Source organism: Dama dama, chromosome 31 (assembly GCF_033118175.1).
Source record: "Dama dama isolate Ldn47 chromosome 31, ASM3311817v1, whole genome shotgun sequence".
NCBI lineage: Eukaryota > Metazoa > Chordata > Mammalia > Artiodactyla > Cervidae > Dama > Dama dama.
The window spans coordinates 53097534-53109810 of record NC_083711.1 but is presented as its reverse complement, the minus strand read 5'-3'; the positions used below and the strand labels follow the sequence as shown (position 1 = coordinate 53109810).

At 39.4% G+C, this 12277-nt stretch overlaps 1 protein-coding gene across 2 annotated transcripts in view; it reads right to left on the bottom strand.

Annotated features, from left to right (window-relative positions):
• The window catches only part of ALCAM (activated leukocyte cell adhesion molecule), a 206288-nt gene that overhangs the window by 26333 nt on the left and 167678 nt on the right, over window positions 1–12277 (bottom strand). For both annotated transcript variants that reach the window (XM_061134379.1, XM_061134378.1), the window contains exon 9: window positions 1084–1196. In XM_061134379.1, coding sequence (XP_060990362.1) covers window positions 1084–1196 — 113 coding nt within the window. The remainder of the gene's footprint in view (window positions 1–1083; window positions 1197–12277) is intronic.

Sequence of the window (12277 nt, the reverse complement as noted above, 5' to 3'; positions counted from 1 at the left end):
AGTCATGTATGGATGTGAGAGTTGGACCATAAAGAAAGCTGAGCACTGAAGAATTGATGCTTTTGAACTGTGGTGATGGAGGACTCTTGAGGGTCCCTTGGACTACATGGAGATCCAACCATTCAATTGTAAAGGAGATCAGTCCTGAATATTCATTGGACGGACTGATGCTGAGGCTGAAGCTCCAATACTTTGGCCACCTGATGTGAAGAACTGACTCATTGGAAAAGACCCTGATGCTGGGAAAGATTGAAGGCAGGAGGAGAAAGGGACGACAGAGGATGAAATGGTTAGACAGCATCACTGACTCGATGGATATGAGTTTGAGCAAGCTCTGGGAGTTGGTGATAGATGGGGAGGCCTGGTGTGCTGCAATCCATGGGGGTCACAAAGAGTCAGACACGACTGAGCGTCTGAACTAAACTGAACTGAAGCACTCAGGAAATACAGACTAAGCTCCTAGTATATTCCAGGTGTTCTACTATGGCCCAGGGGTGACAAGAGATCGCTACCATCAAGGAGCTACTAATTCATGGAACCCACATTCAGACACTTAAGGTCAGTCTCAACTGAAAGGCAGAAGGTTATGTGACTAAAGTGTGGTGTTTATGCTGGGTAAGGCCTGAGCTTGAGCCTCTGCTCTGTCACCTATGAGCTCTCTGATTTCTCTCACTTCAAGTTCTTTCAAATAATGTACAGAACTAACCATTTTCCTGCATATTTCACAGGATTGTTATAAACACACTGTTAAGAACATTATGGCTTAAAACACACTGGAAATTGTTAACCCCTAAAACATATAACTGTATATGCGTGTGTGTCCATATGCATGTGTATATGTCTATAATTACTTAGTAAATACACATAATTAAATTAATGCCCCAAACAAAGTTTCAGAGAAACAATTATGGATGCCATAGTGATATTGAGTACCTCTAAATTTTATTGTAGTCTATTTATTATTATTATATATAAAAAAAGAGAGTATGAGTTTGCATGTATAAACATATTACACATGACTATACAAGAGAACCCTAGAAGGAGTCAGTCCAAAAGAAGAACATTACCAAGAATACTACTTACTTTCATCCACACCACAGTTGCATTCCTACTGGCAGATATTGTGCATGACACAGGCAGAGCATCGCCAATCTGCTTGGTCACCTCCCCACTTGGGTTTAAGGACAAATCCAAATCTGTGAAGCAGAAAAATCTGCTTGAAATACAACTCCAGAAAATGAGACAGTCAAAATATTTTTGGAGAAAAATAGATGAAAGAAAGAAAAACTCCTGCTAACCCTACTTGAAATTCAGAAGTGATTTATGTGACTGAAATAACTCAAGTGTAGCATAATCACTCTAGTTTTTCAAGCCAGCTTTGAGACCAGTTTAGACAAGTGTGAATGGTCAATTTAATTGATTATGCATTTATATGCAGTTAACATGATTGATGTTTTGAATGCATGTAAGTATTCATCTGGGGTCTATCACCTTCAGAAAAAAATTCTTAAATCACTTCTGGAAGAAAATAAAGAAAGATGATGACTAAGTAAATATTATGAAAAGAATTGAAAAGACATACCATGGGAAATCAAGTATATCTACACAGCAGGTGATAAACTAAAATATCATAAGGTGTTTACATGTTTCTTCAGAGAGAATTGACTACAGTAGCTAGATATTTTTAAAAATGCTATCCCATTTCTCATGCGGTTGAAATTTTAAATTTAAATATTTTTTGTTGAAGGATAATTGCTTTATAGAATTTTGCTGTTCTCTGTCAAACCTCAACATGAATCAGTCATAGGTATACATATATCCCCTCCCTTTAGAACCTCCCTCCCATCTCCCACCCCATCCCACCCCCTAGGTTGATACAAAGTTGCTGTTTGAGTTTCCTGAGCCATACAGCAAATCCCCGTTGGCTATATATTTTACATATGGTAATGTAAGTGTCCATGTTACTCTTTCCATACATCTCACCCTCTCCTCCCCTCTCCTCGTGTCCATAAGTGTATTCTCTATGTCTGTTTCTCCTGTTGCCCTGAAAATAAATTCTTCAGTACCATTTTCTCAGATTCCATATATATGTGTTAGAATACAATATTTATCTTTCCCTTCCTGACTTACTTCACTCTGTATAATAGGCTCTAGGTTCATCCACCTCATTTAGCACTGACTCAAATGCATTCCTTTCTATGGCTGAGTAATATTCCATTGCGTATATGCACCATAACTTCTTATCCATTCATCTGTCAATGGACATCTAGGTAGCTTCCATGTTTTAGCTATTGTAAATAGTGCTGCAGTGAACAATGGGATACATGTATCTTTTTCAATTTTGGTTTCCTCAGGGCTTAGGAGTGGGATTGCTGGGTCGCCATCTAGTCAAGGCTATGGTTTTTCCAGTGGTCACGTATGGATGTGAGAGTTGGACTGTGAAGAAAGCTGAGCACCGAAGAATTGATGCTTTTGAACTGTAGTATTGGAGAAGACTCTTGAGAGTCCCTTGGACTGCAAGGAGATCCAACCAGTCCATCCTAAAGGAGATCAGTCCTGGGTGTTCATTGGAAGGACTGATACTGAAGCTGAAACTCCAATACTTTGGCCCCCTGATGCAAATAGCTGACTCATTGGAAAAGACCCTGATGTTGGGAGGGATTGGGGGCAGGAGGAGAAGGGGATGGCAGAGGATGAGATGGCTGGATGGCATCACCGACTCGATGGATGTGAGTTTGAGTAAACTCTGGGAATTGGTGATGGACAAGGAGGCCTGGCGTGCTGCGATTCATGGAGTCACAGAGTCGGACACGACTGAGCAACTGAACTGAACTGAACTGATGGTGGTTTTATTCCTAGTTTTTTAAGGAATCTCCAAACCGTCTTGCATAGTAGCTGTATCAATTTACATTCCCACCAACAGTGTAAGAGGGTTCCTTTTTCTCCACAACCTCTCCAGCATTTACTGTTTGTAGACATTTGATGAAGGCCATTCTGATTGGTGTGAGGTGATATCTCATTGTAGTTTTGATTTGCATTTCTCTATTAATGAGTGATGTTGAGCATCTTTTCATGTGTTTGTTAGCCATTTGTATGCCTTCTTTGGAGAAATGTCTGTTTAGGTTTTTTCCCCACTTTTTGATTGGGTTGTTTGTTTTTCTGATATTGAGTTATGTGAGCTACTAGTATATTTTGGAAATTAATCCTTTGTCAGCTGTTTCATTTGCTATTATTTTCTCCCATTCTGAGGGTTGTCTTTTCACCTTTCTTATAGTTTCCTTTGCTGTGCAAAAGTTTTTAAGTTTAACCAGGTCCCACTTGTTTACTTTTGTTTTTATTTCTGTTACTCTAGAAGGTGGGTCATAGAGGAACTTGCTTTGATTTATGTCATCAATTGTTCTGCTTATGTTTTCCTCTAAGATTTTTATAGTTTCTGATCTTACGTTTAAGTCTTTAATCCATTTGGAGTTTATTTTTGTGTATGGTGTTAGGAACTGTTCTAATTTCATTCTTTTATATGTAGCCGTCCAGTTTTCCCAGCACCATTTATTGAAGAGGCTGTCTTTGTGCCATTGTATATTCCTGCTTCCTTTGTCAAAAATAAGGTACGCATAGGTGCCTGGGTTTATTTCTTTGAGTTCTATCTTGTTCCATTGATCTATATTTCTGTTTTAGTCCCAGTACCATGCTGTTTTGATGACTGCAGCTTTGTAATATAATCTGAAGTCAGGAAGGTTGATTCCTCCAGCTCCATTCTTCTTTCTTAAGACTGTTTTGGGGTCTTTTGTGTTTCCATATGAATCCTGAAATTTTTTGTTCTAGTTCTGTGAAAAATGCCATTGGTAATTTCATAGGGATTGCAATGAATCTGTGGATTGTGTTTGGTAGTATACTCATTTTTACAATATTGATTCTTCCTACACTGGAACATGGACTATCTCTCCATCTGTTTATGTCATCTTTGATTTCATTCATTAGTGTCTTATAATTTTCTGTGTACAGTTCTTTTATCTCCTTAGGTAGGTTTATTCCTAGATATTTAATTCTTTTTGTTGCAATGGTGGATGGGATTGATTCCTTAATTTCTCTTTCTGAGTTTTCATTGTTGGTATATAGAAATGCAAGTGATTTCTGTGCATTGATTTTGTACCCTGCAAATTTGAATTTGCTAAATTCACTGATTAGCTCTAGTAATTTTCAGATACTATCATTAGGGTTTTCTATGTACAGTGTCATGTCATCTGCAAACAGTGAGAGCTTTACTTCTTCTTTTCTGATCTGGATTCCTTTTATTTCTTTTTCTTCTCTGATTGCTATAGCTAGGACTTCCAGAACTAAGTAGAACGATAGTGACGAAAGTGGACACCTTTGTCTTGTTCCTGATCTTATGGGGAATGCTTTCAGCTTTTCACCATTGAGAATGTTTGCTGTAGGCTTATCATATATGGCCTTTACTGTGTTGAGGTAGGTTCCTTCTATGCCAATTTTTTGAAGAGTTTTAATCATAAATTGGGGCTGAATTTTGTCAAAGGATTTTTCTGTATCTATTGAGATGATCATATTGTTTTTATCTTTCAATTTGTTAATATGTTGTATCACATTGATTGATTTGCATATATTAAAGAAAGTTTGCATCCCTGGAATAAACCCAACTTGATCATGGTGTATGAGCTTTTTGATGTTTTGCTGAATTCTGTTTGCTAAAATTTTGTTGAAGATTTTTGCGTCTTGTTCATCAGTGATATTGGCCTGTAGTTTTCTTTTTTTGTGTGTTGTCTTTGTCTGGTTTTGGTATTAGGGTGATGGTGGCCTCATAGAATGAGTTTGGAAGTGTTTCTTCCTTTGCAATTTTTTAATAGAGTTTTAGAAGGATAGGCATTAGCTCTTCTCTAAATATTTGACAGAATTCTCCTGTGAAGCCATCTGGTCCTGGACTTTTGTTTTTTGGGAGATTTTTGATCACAGTTTCAATTTCAGTGCTTGTAATTGGGTTGTTCATAATTTCTATTTCTTCTTGGTTCAGTCTTGGAAGAATGAACTTTTCTAACAATCTCTCCATTTCATCCAGGTTGTCTATTTTACTGCCATATAGATGTTCATAACAGTCTTTTATAATCCCTTGTATTTCTGCATTGTCTGTTGTAACCTCTCCTTTTTCATTTCTAATTTTGTTGATTTGATTCTTCTCTCTTTTTTTCTTGATGAGCCTGGCTAATTGTTTGTCAGTTTTGTTTATCGTCTCAAAAAACCAGCTTTTAGTTTTATTAATCTTTACTATTGTTTCTTTCTTTCCCCCTTATTTCTGCTGGGATCTTTATGATTCTTCCCTTCTACCAATTTTGGGATTTTTCTGTTCTTTTTCCGGTTGTTTTAGGTGTAAAGTTAGGTTGTCTATTCAATGTTTTTCTTGTTTCTTGAGGTAGGATTGTATTGCTATAAACTTCCCTCTTAGAACTGCATCCCACAGGTTTTGATTTGTCATATTTTCATTGTCATTTGTTTCTAGAAATTTTTTGATTTCCCTTTTGATTTCTTTAGTAACCTGTTGGTTATTTAGAAACATGTTGTTTAGTCTCCATGTACTTGTGTTTCTTACACTTTTTTTTCTTGTATTTTTATATCTAGTCTCATGGTATTGTAGTCAGAGAAGATGCTTGATACAATTTCAATTTTCTTAAATTTACTGAGGCTTGATTTGTGACCCAAGATGTGGTCTGTCTTGGGGAATGTTCCATGTGCACTTGAGAAGAAGGTGTATTCTTCTGCATTTGGATGGAATGTCCTGAAGATATCAGTGAGATCTATCTCATCTAATGTATCATTTAAGACTTTTGTTTCCTTATTAATTTTCTATTTTGATGAACTGTCCATTGGTGTCAGTGGGGTGTTGAAGTCTCCTACTCTTATTGAGTTATTGTCAGTTTCTTCTTTTATGTCTGTTAGTGTTTGTCTTATGTACTGAGGTGCTCCTATGTTGGATGCATAGATATTACAATTGTTATGTCTTCCTCTGGGATTGATCCCTTGATCATTATGTAGTGTCCTTCTTTATCTCTTGTAATCTTCTTTATTTTACGATCTATTTTGTTGGTTTGAGGATTGCTACTCCAGCTTTCTTTTGCTTCCCATTTGCATGGAATATATTTTTCCATCCTCTGATTTTCAGTCTACATGTGTCTTTAGGCCTGAAGTGGGTTTCTTGTAGACAGCATTTATATCAGTCTTGTTTTTGTATCCGTTCTGCCAGTCTGTCTTTTGATTGGAGCATTTAATCCATTTACATTTAAAGTAATTACTGATATATATGTTCCTACTGCCATTTTCTTAATTGTTTGGGGTTGATTTTGTAGATCTTTTTCTTCTGTTGTATTTCTTGACTATATAAGTCCCTTTAACATTTGTTGTAAAGCTGGTTTGGTGGTACTGAATTCTATTAACGTTTGCTTCTCTGAAAAGCTTTTTCTTTCTCCATCAATTTTGAATGAGATCTTTGCCGGGTACAGTAATCTTGGTTGTAAGATTTTTCCCTTTCAATACTTTAAATATATCCTGTCATTCCCTTCTGGCCTATAGAGTTTCTGCTGAAAGATCAGCTGTTAAGCATATGGGGTTTCCCTTGTATGTTACTTGTTGCTTCTTCCTTAAGGCTTTTAATAATATTTCTTTGCATTTAGTCTTTATTAGATTAGTATGTGTCTTGCCATGTTTCTCCTTGAGTTTATCCTGTATGGGACTCTTTGTGCCTCTTGGACTTGATTGACTATTTCCATTTCCATGTTGGGGAAATTTTCAACTATAATCACTTCAAAAATTTTCTCATACCCTTTCTTTTTCTCTTCTCCTTCTGGGACCCCTATAATTCGAGTGTTGGTGTATTTGATATTGTCCCAGAGATCTCTGAGACTATCCTTAGTTCTTTTCATTCTTTTTACTTTATTTTGCTCTTCAGAAGTTATCTCTACCATTTTATATTCCAGATCACTGATTCATTCTTCTGCTTCAGATACTCTGCTATTTATTCCTCCTAGAGTAGTTTTGATTTCAGTAATTGTGTTGTTTGCCTCTGTATGTTTATTCTTTAATTCTTATAGGTCTTTGTTAATTGGTTCTTGTATTTTCTCCATTTTGTTTTCAATGTTTTTGATCATCTTTACTATCATTATTCTGAATTCTTTTTCAAGTAGTTTGCCTATTTCCTCTTCATTTATTTGGACTTCTCTGTTTCTAGTTCGTTCCTTCATTTGTGTAGTATTTCTCTGCTTTTTCGTTATTATTTTTTTTAACTTATTGTGTTTGAGGTCTCCTTTTCCCAGTCTTCAAGGAAAGTTGAATTCTTTCCTTCAAGAAGGTTGAATTCTTTCTTCCTTTTGGTTTCTGCCTTCCGAAGGTTGGTCCAGTGGTCTGTGTAAGCTTCCTGTAGGGTGAGATTTGTGCTGAATTTTTGTTTGTTTGTTTTTTTCCTCTGATGGGCAAGGCTGAGTGAGGTGGTAATCCTGTCTGCTGATGATTGGGTTTCTATTTTTGTTTTGTTTGTTTCTTAGATGAGGTGTCCTGCACAGGGTGCTACTGGTGTTTGGGTGATGCTGGGTCTTGTATTCAAGTGGTTTGTTTGTGTGAGTTCTCACTATTTGATATTCCCTAGGGTTAGTTCCTTGGTAGTCTAGGGTTTTGGAGTCAGTGCTTCTGCTCCAAAGGCTCAAGGCTTGATCTCTCATCAGAAAAGAAGATTTCACAAGTGGCTTTTTATGGCATTAAATGAGAGTAAAACAAATATCCAAAAACGAGAAGCCAAAGATGAACCCAAGACAAATGGCAATTACAAAATCAGGCAAATAATAATTAAGATAATGGAATATATACACCCATGAGCAAAGTCAAAACTGTCCAACAAAAATAAAGTACAGTCGATTGACCCAGAAAACAAAGGGTATAAAAAATTATATTTACCAGTTAAGAACTAAGCTAACTAAAGCACAAACTCAAAAAAAAAAAAAAAAACTAAAGCAAGGTGCCAAATGAGGAATAAAGCTATAAAAACAAAACTAACAAATATGTTGAGAGGAAAGAAAGAAAAGAAAGAAAGAATAGATATGCAAAGTTAAACCGAGGTAAATGAGGAAGATTTATATTTATTAAAGATTAACTGCAAGGGGAAAAGAACAGTAGGAAAGGCAAACAAAGGAATAAATGTAGAGAAAATATAATAGGTTTAAAAAATTAAAAATTTAAATTATTAAAAGGAGAAAAGAAAAAAAAACAGAAGAAGAAAGAAAAAAAAACAAAAACAAAGGAAAACTCCACCAAACTTCAAAAGCCCAATGTAGATGCAGAGGTTTATAACAACAATAAAAAGTATGAATGAATATATACATATACATATACGCCTATAAGCAAAATAAAAACAGTCCAACAAAGATAAAGTACAGTCGACTGACCCAGAAAACAAAGGAAATCAAAAATTATATCTACCAGAACAAAACTAACTAAAGCACAAACTGGAAAACAAAACTAAAGCAAGGTGCCAATTGGGGAATAAAGCAATGAAAATAAAATTAACAAATATGTTGAGCAGAAAGGAGAGAAAGAAAAGAAAGAAAAAATAGATATGCAAAGTTAAATAGAGGTAGATAAAGAAGATTTATATATGTTAAAGATTAACTGCAAGGGGAAAATAACAGTAGGAAAAGCAAGCAAAGGAATAAATGTAGAAAAATAATAATAGTTTTAAAAAATTTAAAAAAAAAAAAGAGAAAAGAAAAAAAAAAAAAAGGAAAACTCCACAGAATGGCAAAAGCCCAACATAGAGGCAGAGGTTTATAACAATAAAAAATATGATTGAGAAAAAAAAAAAGAGCTCAAAAGCTTAATTGGATTTCATAGTGCCAATAAAAATGACAACTACAACAGAGTGGGTTCAAAAAAGGAAAACAAAAAGAAAAAAATCCAAAAGATTCTACAGAACAAGTCTAAACATAAGAATAATAAATGTTTTTCTTGACTCACTGCTGTCAGGGTCCTCACCCTCGCTGGCAGTCACAGCCCGCCTCCCCTCCCCGGGATGCCCTCCAACACTGCGCTGATCTCTGGGCCTGCCGTGGGGGCCGCTCAGACTCTAACCTGGTCCTGCTCCTGTGTGTTCTTGCCTCCCATGCCCACAGCTATCAGAGCGGTGCGTTTTCTCCTGTGGGCGCTCTCAATGACCCTTTATATATTCCACAGACACAGTCTGCCCAGTTGACCCTGTGGATTTAACCTGCATCTTGCGCAGCTGGTGGGGAGGTTTGGGTCTTCCTTAGCCACACTGCCCCGGGTTTCAACTGTGGTTTGATTTCCCCTCACACGCGGGTCGTCCACTGGGGTTTGCTCCGGAGGCTGCCCTGGAGGACTCGGGTCTGCCCCCGTGAGGGCCAGGTGTGGAGGTGGGGCAGCCGCTTGGGTCACAGGGGCTCTGGCAGCCCCAGGAACCCAGAGGGGTTGGCAGCTAGGGCAGCAGGAATATAGTCTCTAGAGGGGTGAGGCAGCCAGTACTGGCCCATACGCTCCAGTGTTCCTGCCTGGAGAAGCCCCTCCTGACAGAGAAGCCTGGCTGCCACAGTCCACAGGGTCGCAAAGATTCAGACAGGACCGAAGTGACCCTGCGCACATAGAGGAAAGACTTTTTTTGGCCTGTGGCAGCTCTGCCCCAGTGAGAGCTGGGCGTGAAGCTGGTGCAGCTGTTTGCCTTGAGGGGACTCTGGCGGCGCCAAGTGTTCAGGGACACGGACTGCCTCTGCTGCAGGGGTTGTGGCCCTATCAGGGTCTTTTTTCGAACTTCGTGAAGCTGGCAATCAGAAGGCCTCTTTGGCCAGTCTTTCTCTGTAGCTCCACCCATTAGGGCATTTAGTGAGTTCCCTTGCCTGGGTCCTTCTCCGTTGTTCAGCCATCAGGAACGTAGAGGAGCCCCCTGGCTGGGGGTCCTACTCGGTAGATTGGTGTCTCAGGTACCTACAAGGGCACCCTGGGTTGGGTCCTACTCTGTAGTTCAGTGGGTCAGGCATTTGATGGGCCAGCCTCTCTATTGTTCAGCTGCTGATGCTGGCCCTGGGGAGAGAGACTATGGTGATGGCTCCACCCGCTATGCATGACTCAGCAGTATCGCCTTGCTTCCATGGCTGCCTGGCTTTCCTCCACAGGCATTTCCCACCATGATCTCCTCCCTCACATCCCCTTGATCTGTCTCTCCACAGTCAACAGCATCCCTTGCTCTGGGATTGCTCCACAATCTCTAAACCCCAGCTCCCAGCCATTGAGCCTTCCAGGGGACCAGCGTTCCTGGATATGTATGGGGTATGTTTGGGGATATGTCCGGGGTATGTATGGCTGCAGCAAGGACTGTCTGATTCTCATTCCATTTAGGCTGCCACAGATCAGCTGTTTCCCTCCCAGCATTAAATGTTTCTCCTCTGACTCAGATAATTGCCTTGATGTAGGGATCGGACCATTGCTTCAGTTCCCCCACCCAAGAAGGGCAAGTCCAGTCCTACTAACACTCCTGTTTTTTCCCCTAGTTCCTTCATCCTACTGAGCTTGGCGTGGCTTTATATATTCTTTTCCACTGGTCAGGTACTCCTGTCTGCTCTCAGCTGGTGTTCTGCATGCACTCCTGTGTCTGAAGGTGTATTTCTGATGTATCCGTGGAGAGAGATGTATTCCACGACCACCTACTCCTTCACCATCTTGGTTCTCCCCAGTTGAAATTTTAAATAAGGCTTATTGTTAGGTACACTGTCAGCAGATACCACTTTTAAAAAACACAGCATAAACACATCTATGGAAGTATAATCTTTCAGATGGAAAGTAATTTCTATAAAAAACTACTGTCATAGTATGATTTGTATGAGGAAAATCCAGTTCAATAGAACCTTTATTGTACTAGGTTCCAAGCACTGACAGGAGATACTGAGATTAATAATGAGCTTACAATTCACAATTTGAGGTAGAGGTAATATGCACTCAAGTATGTGACGATACTACACAGCAGCACGAGACCAGCACTTGGTGGTAAATGTGCTATAGATTAGGAGCTCAGGAAATATTTGCTGAAAAACTAGAGTAAAGACTACAGACAGAGGTACAAGCAAAGACTTACAGGAGAGTGGAGAACAGAACCAAGCTGGGTTTCAAGGCAATAATGAAGGCTTTGAATGGGAGGTGATATCTGTTTGTGGCCCCTAATGGTTGAGAAGGACTTTGATAAGTGGAAATGTTGGTAAAATTTCTGCCACATAAGCAAAGGCAAAGAGGTGAGAGAGGGTGGTGGATTTCACAGTGGTGAGTAAAATGGTATCAATGGTTAAAACACATGGAAGATAAACCTATACAAGTAATTTAGGCTAGCCTGGAGAAGGAAATGGCAACCCACTCCAGTGTTCTTGCCTGGAAAATCCCATGGATGGAGGAACCTGGTAGGCTACAGTCCATGGGGTCGCAAAGAGTCGGATACAACTGAGTGACTTCACTCACTTCACTTATGAAGGACTATGCCTGCCATACTAAGTGAAGTGAAAGTGCTAGTCTTTGCAACCCCATGGACTGTAACCTGCCGGGCTCCTCTGTCTTTGGAATTCTCCAGGCAAGAATTATGGACTGGGTAGCCATTCCCTTCTCCAAGGGTTCTTCCCTACCCAGGGATTGAACTCGGGTCTCCTGCATTGCAGGTGGATTCTTTACCATCTGAGCCACCAGGGAAGTCCATTTCATTTGGTGATTTAGATGTATTCATTCATTAATTCAATCAACATTCAGAGATGACAAAGCTTATTAGACATTATTAGAGTTACTGTGTGTGTGTGTGCTAAGTTGCTTCAGTTGTGTTCAACTCTGTGCTACACTATGGACTGCAGCCAGCCAGGCTCCTCCTGTGTCCATGGGATTCTCCAGGCCAGAGTACTGGAGTGGGTGGCCATGCCCTCCTCCAGGGAATCTTCCCTACCCGGGGACTGAACCCACGTCTCTTAAGTCTCCTGCACTGGCAGCCATGTTCGTTACCACTAGCACCACCTTGGAGACTGCCATACTGAGTTGGGACTCTATCCTATGGCAGTGGGGATTTGCCATTGCACCTTGTCCTTCCCATTGGTTTTTCATGTTATAATCACAATTTGTTGATTGTTTTCAACATTATTTTTAATACTTGTTTCACCTACTAGGTTATAAGTGTCATGAGGGTAGGGACCATGCCCTGAGTTGTCACTGTGTATCCACAGAGCCTGCCACATTGTAGGCCTTCAAAAACTCT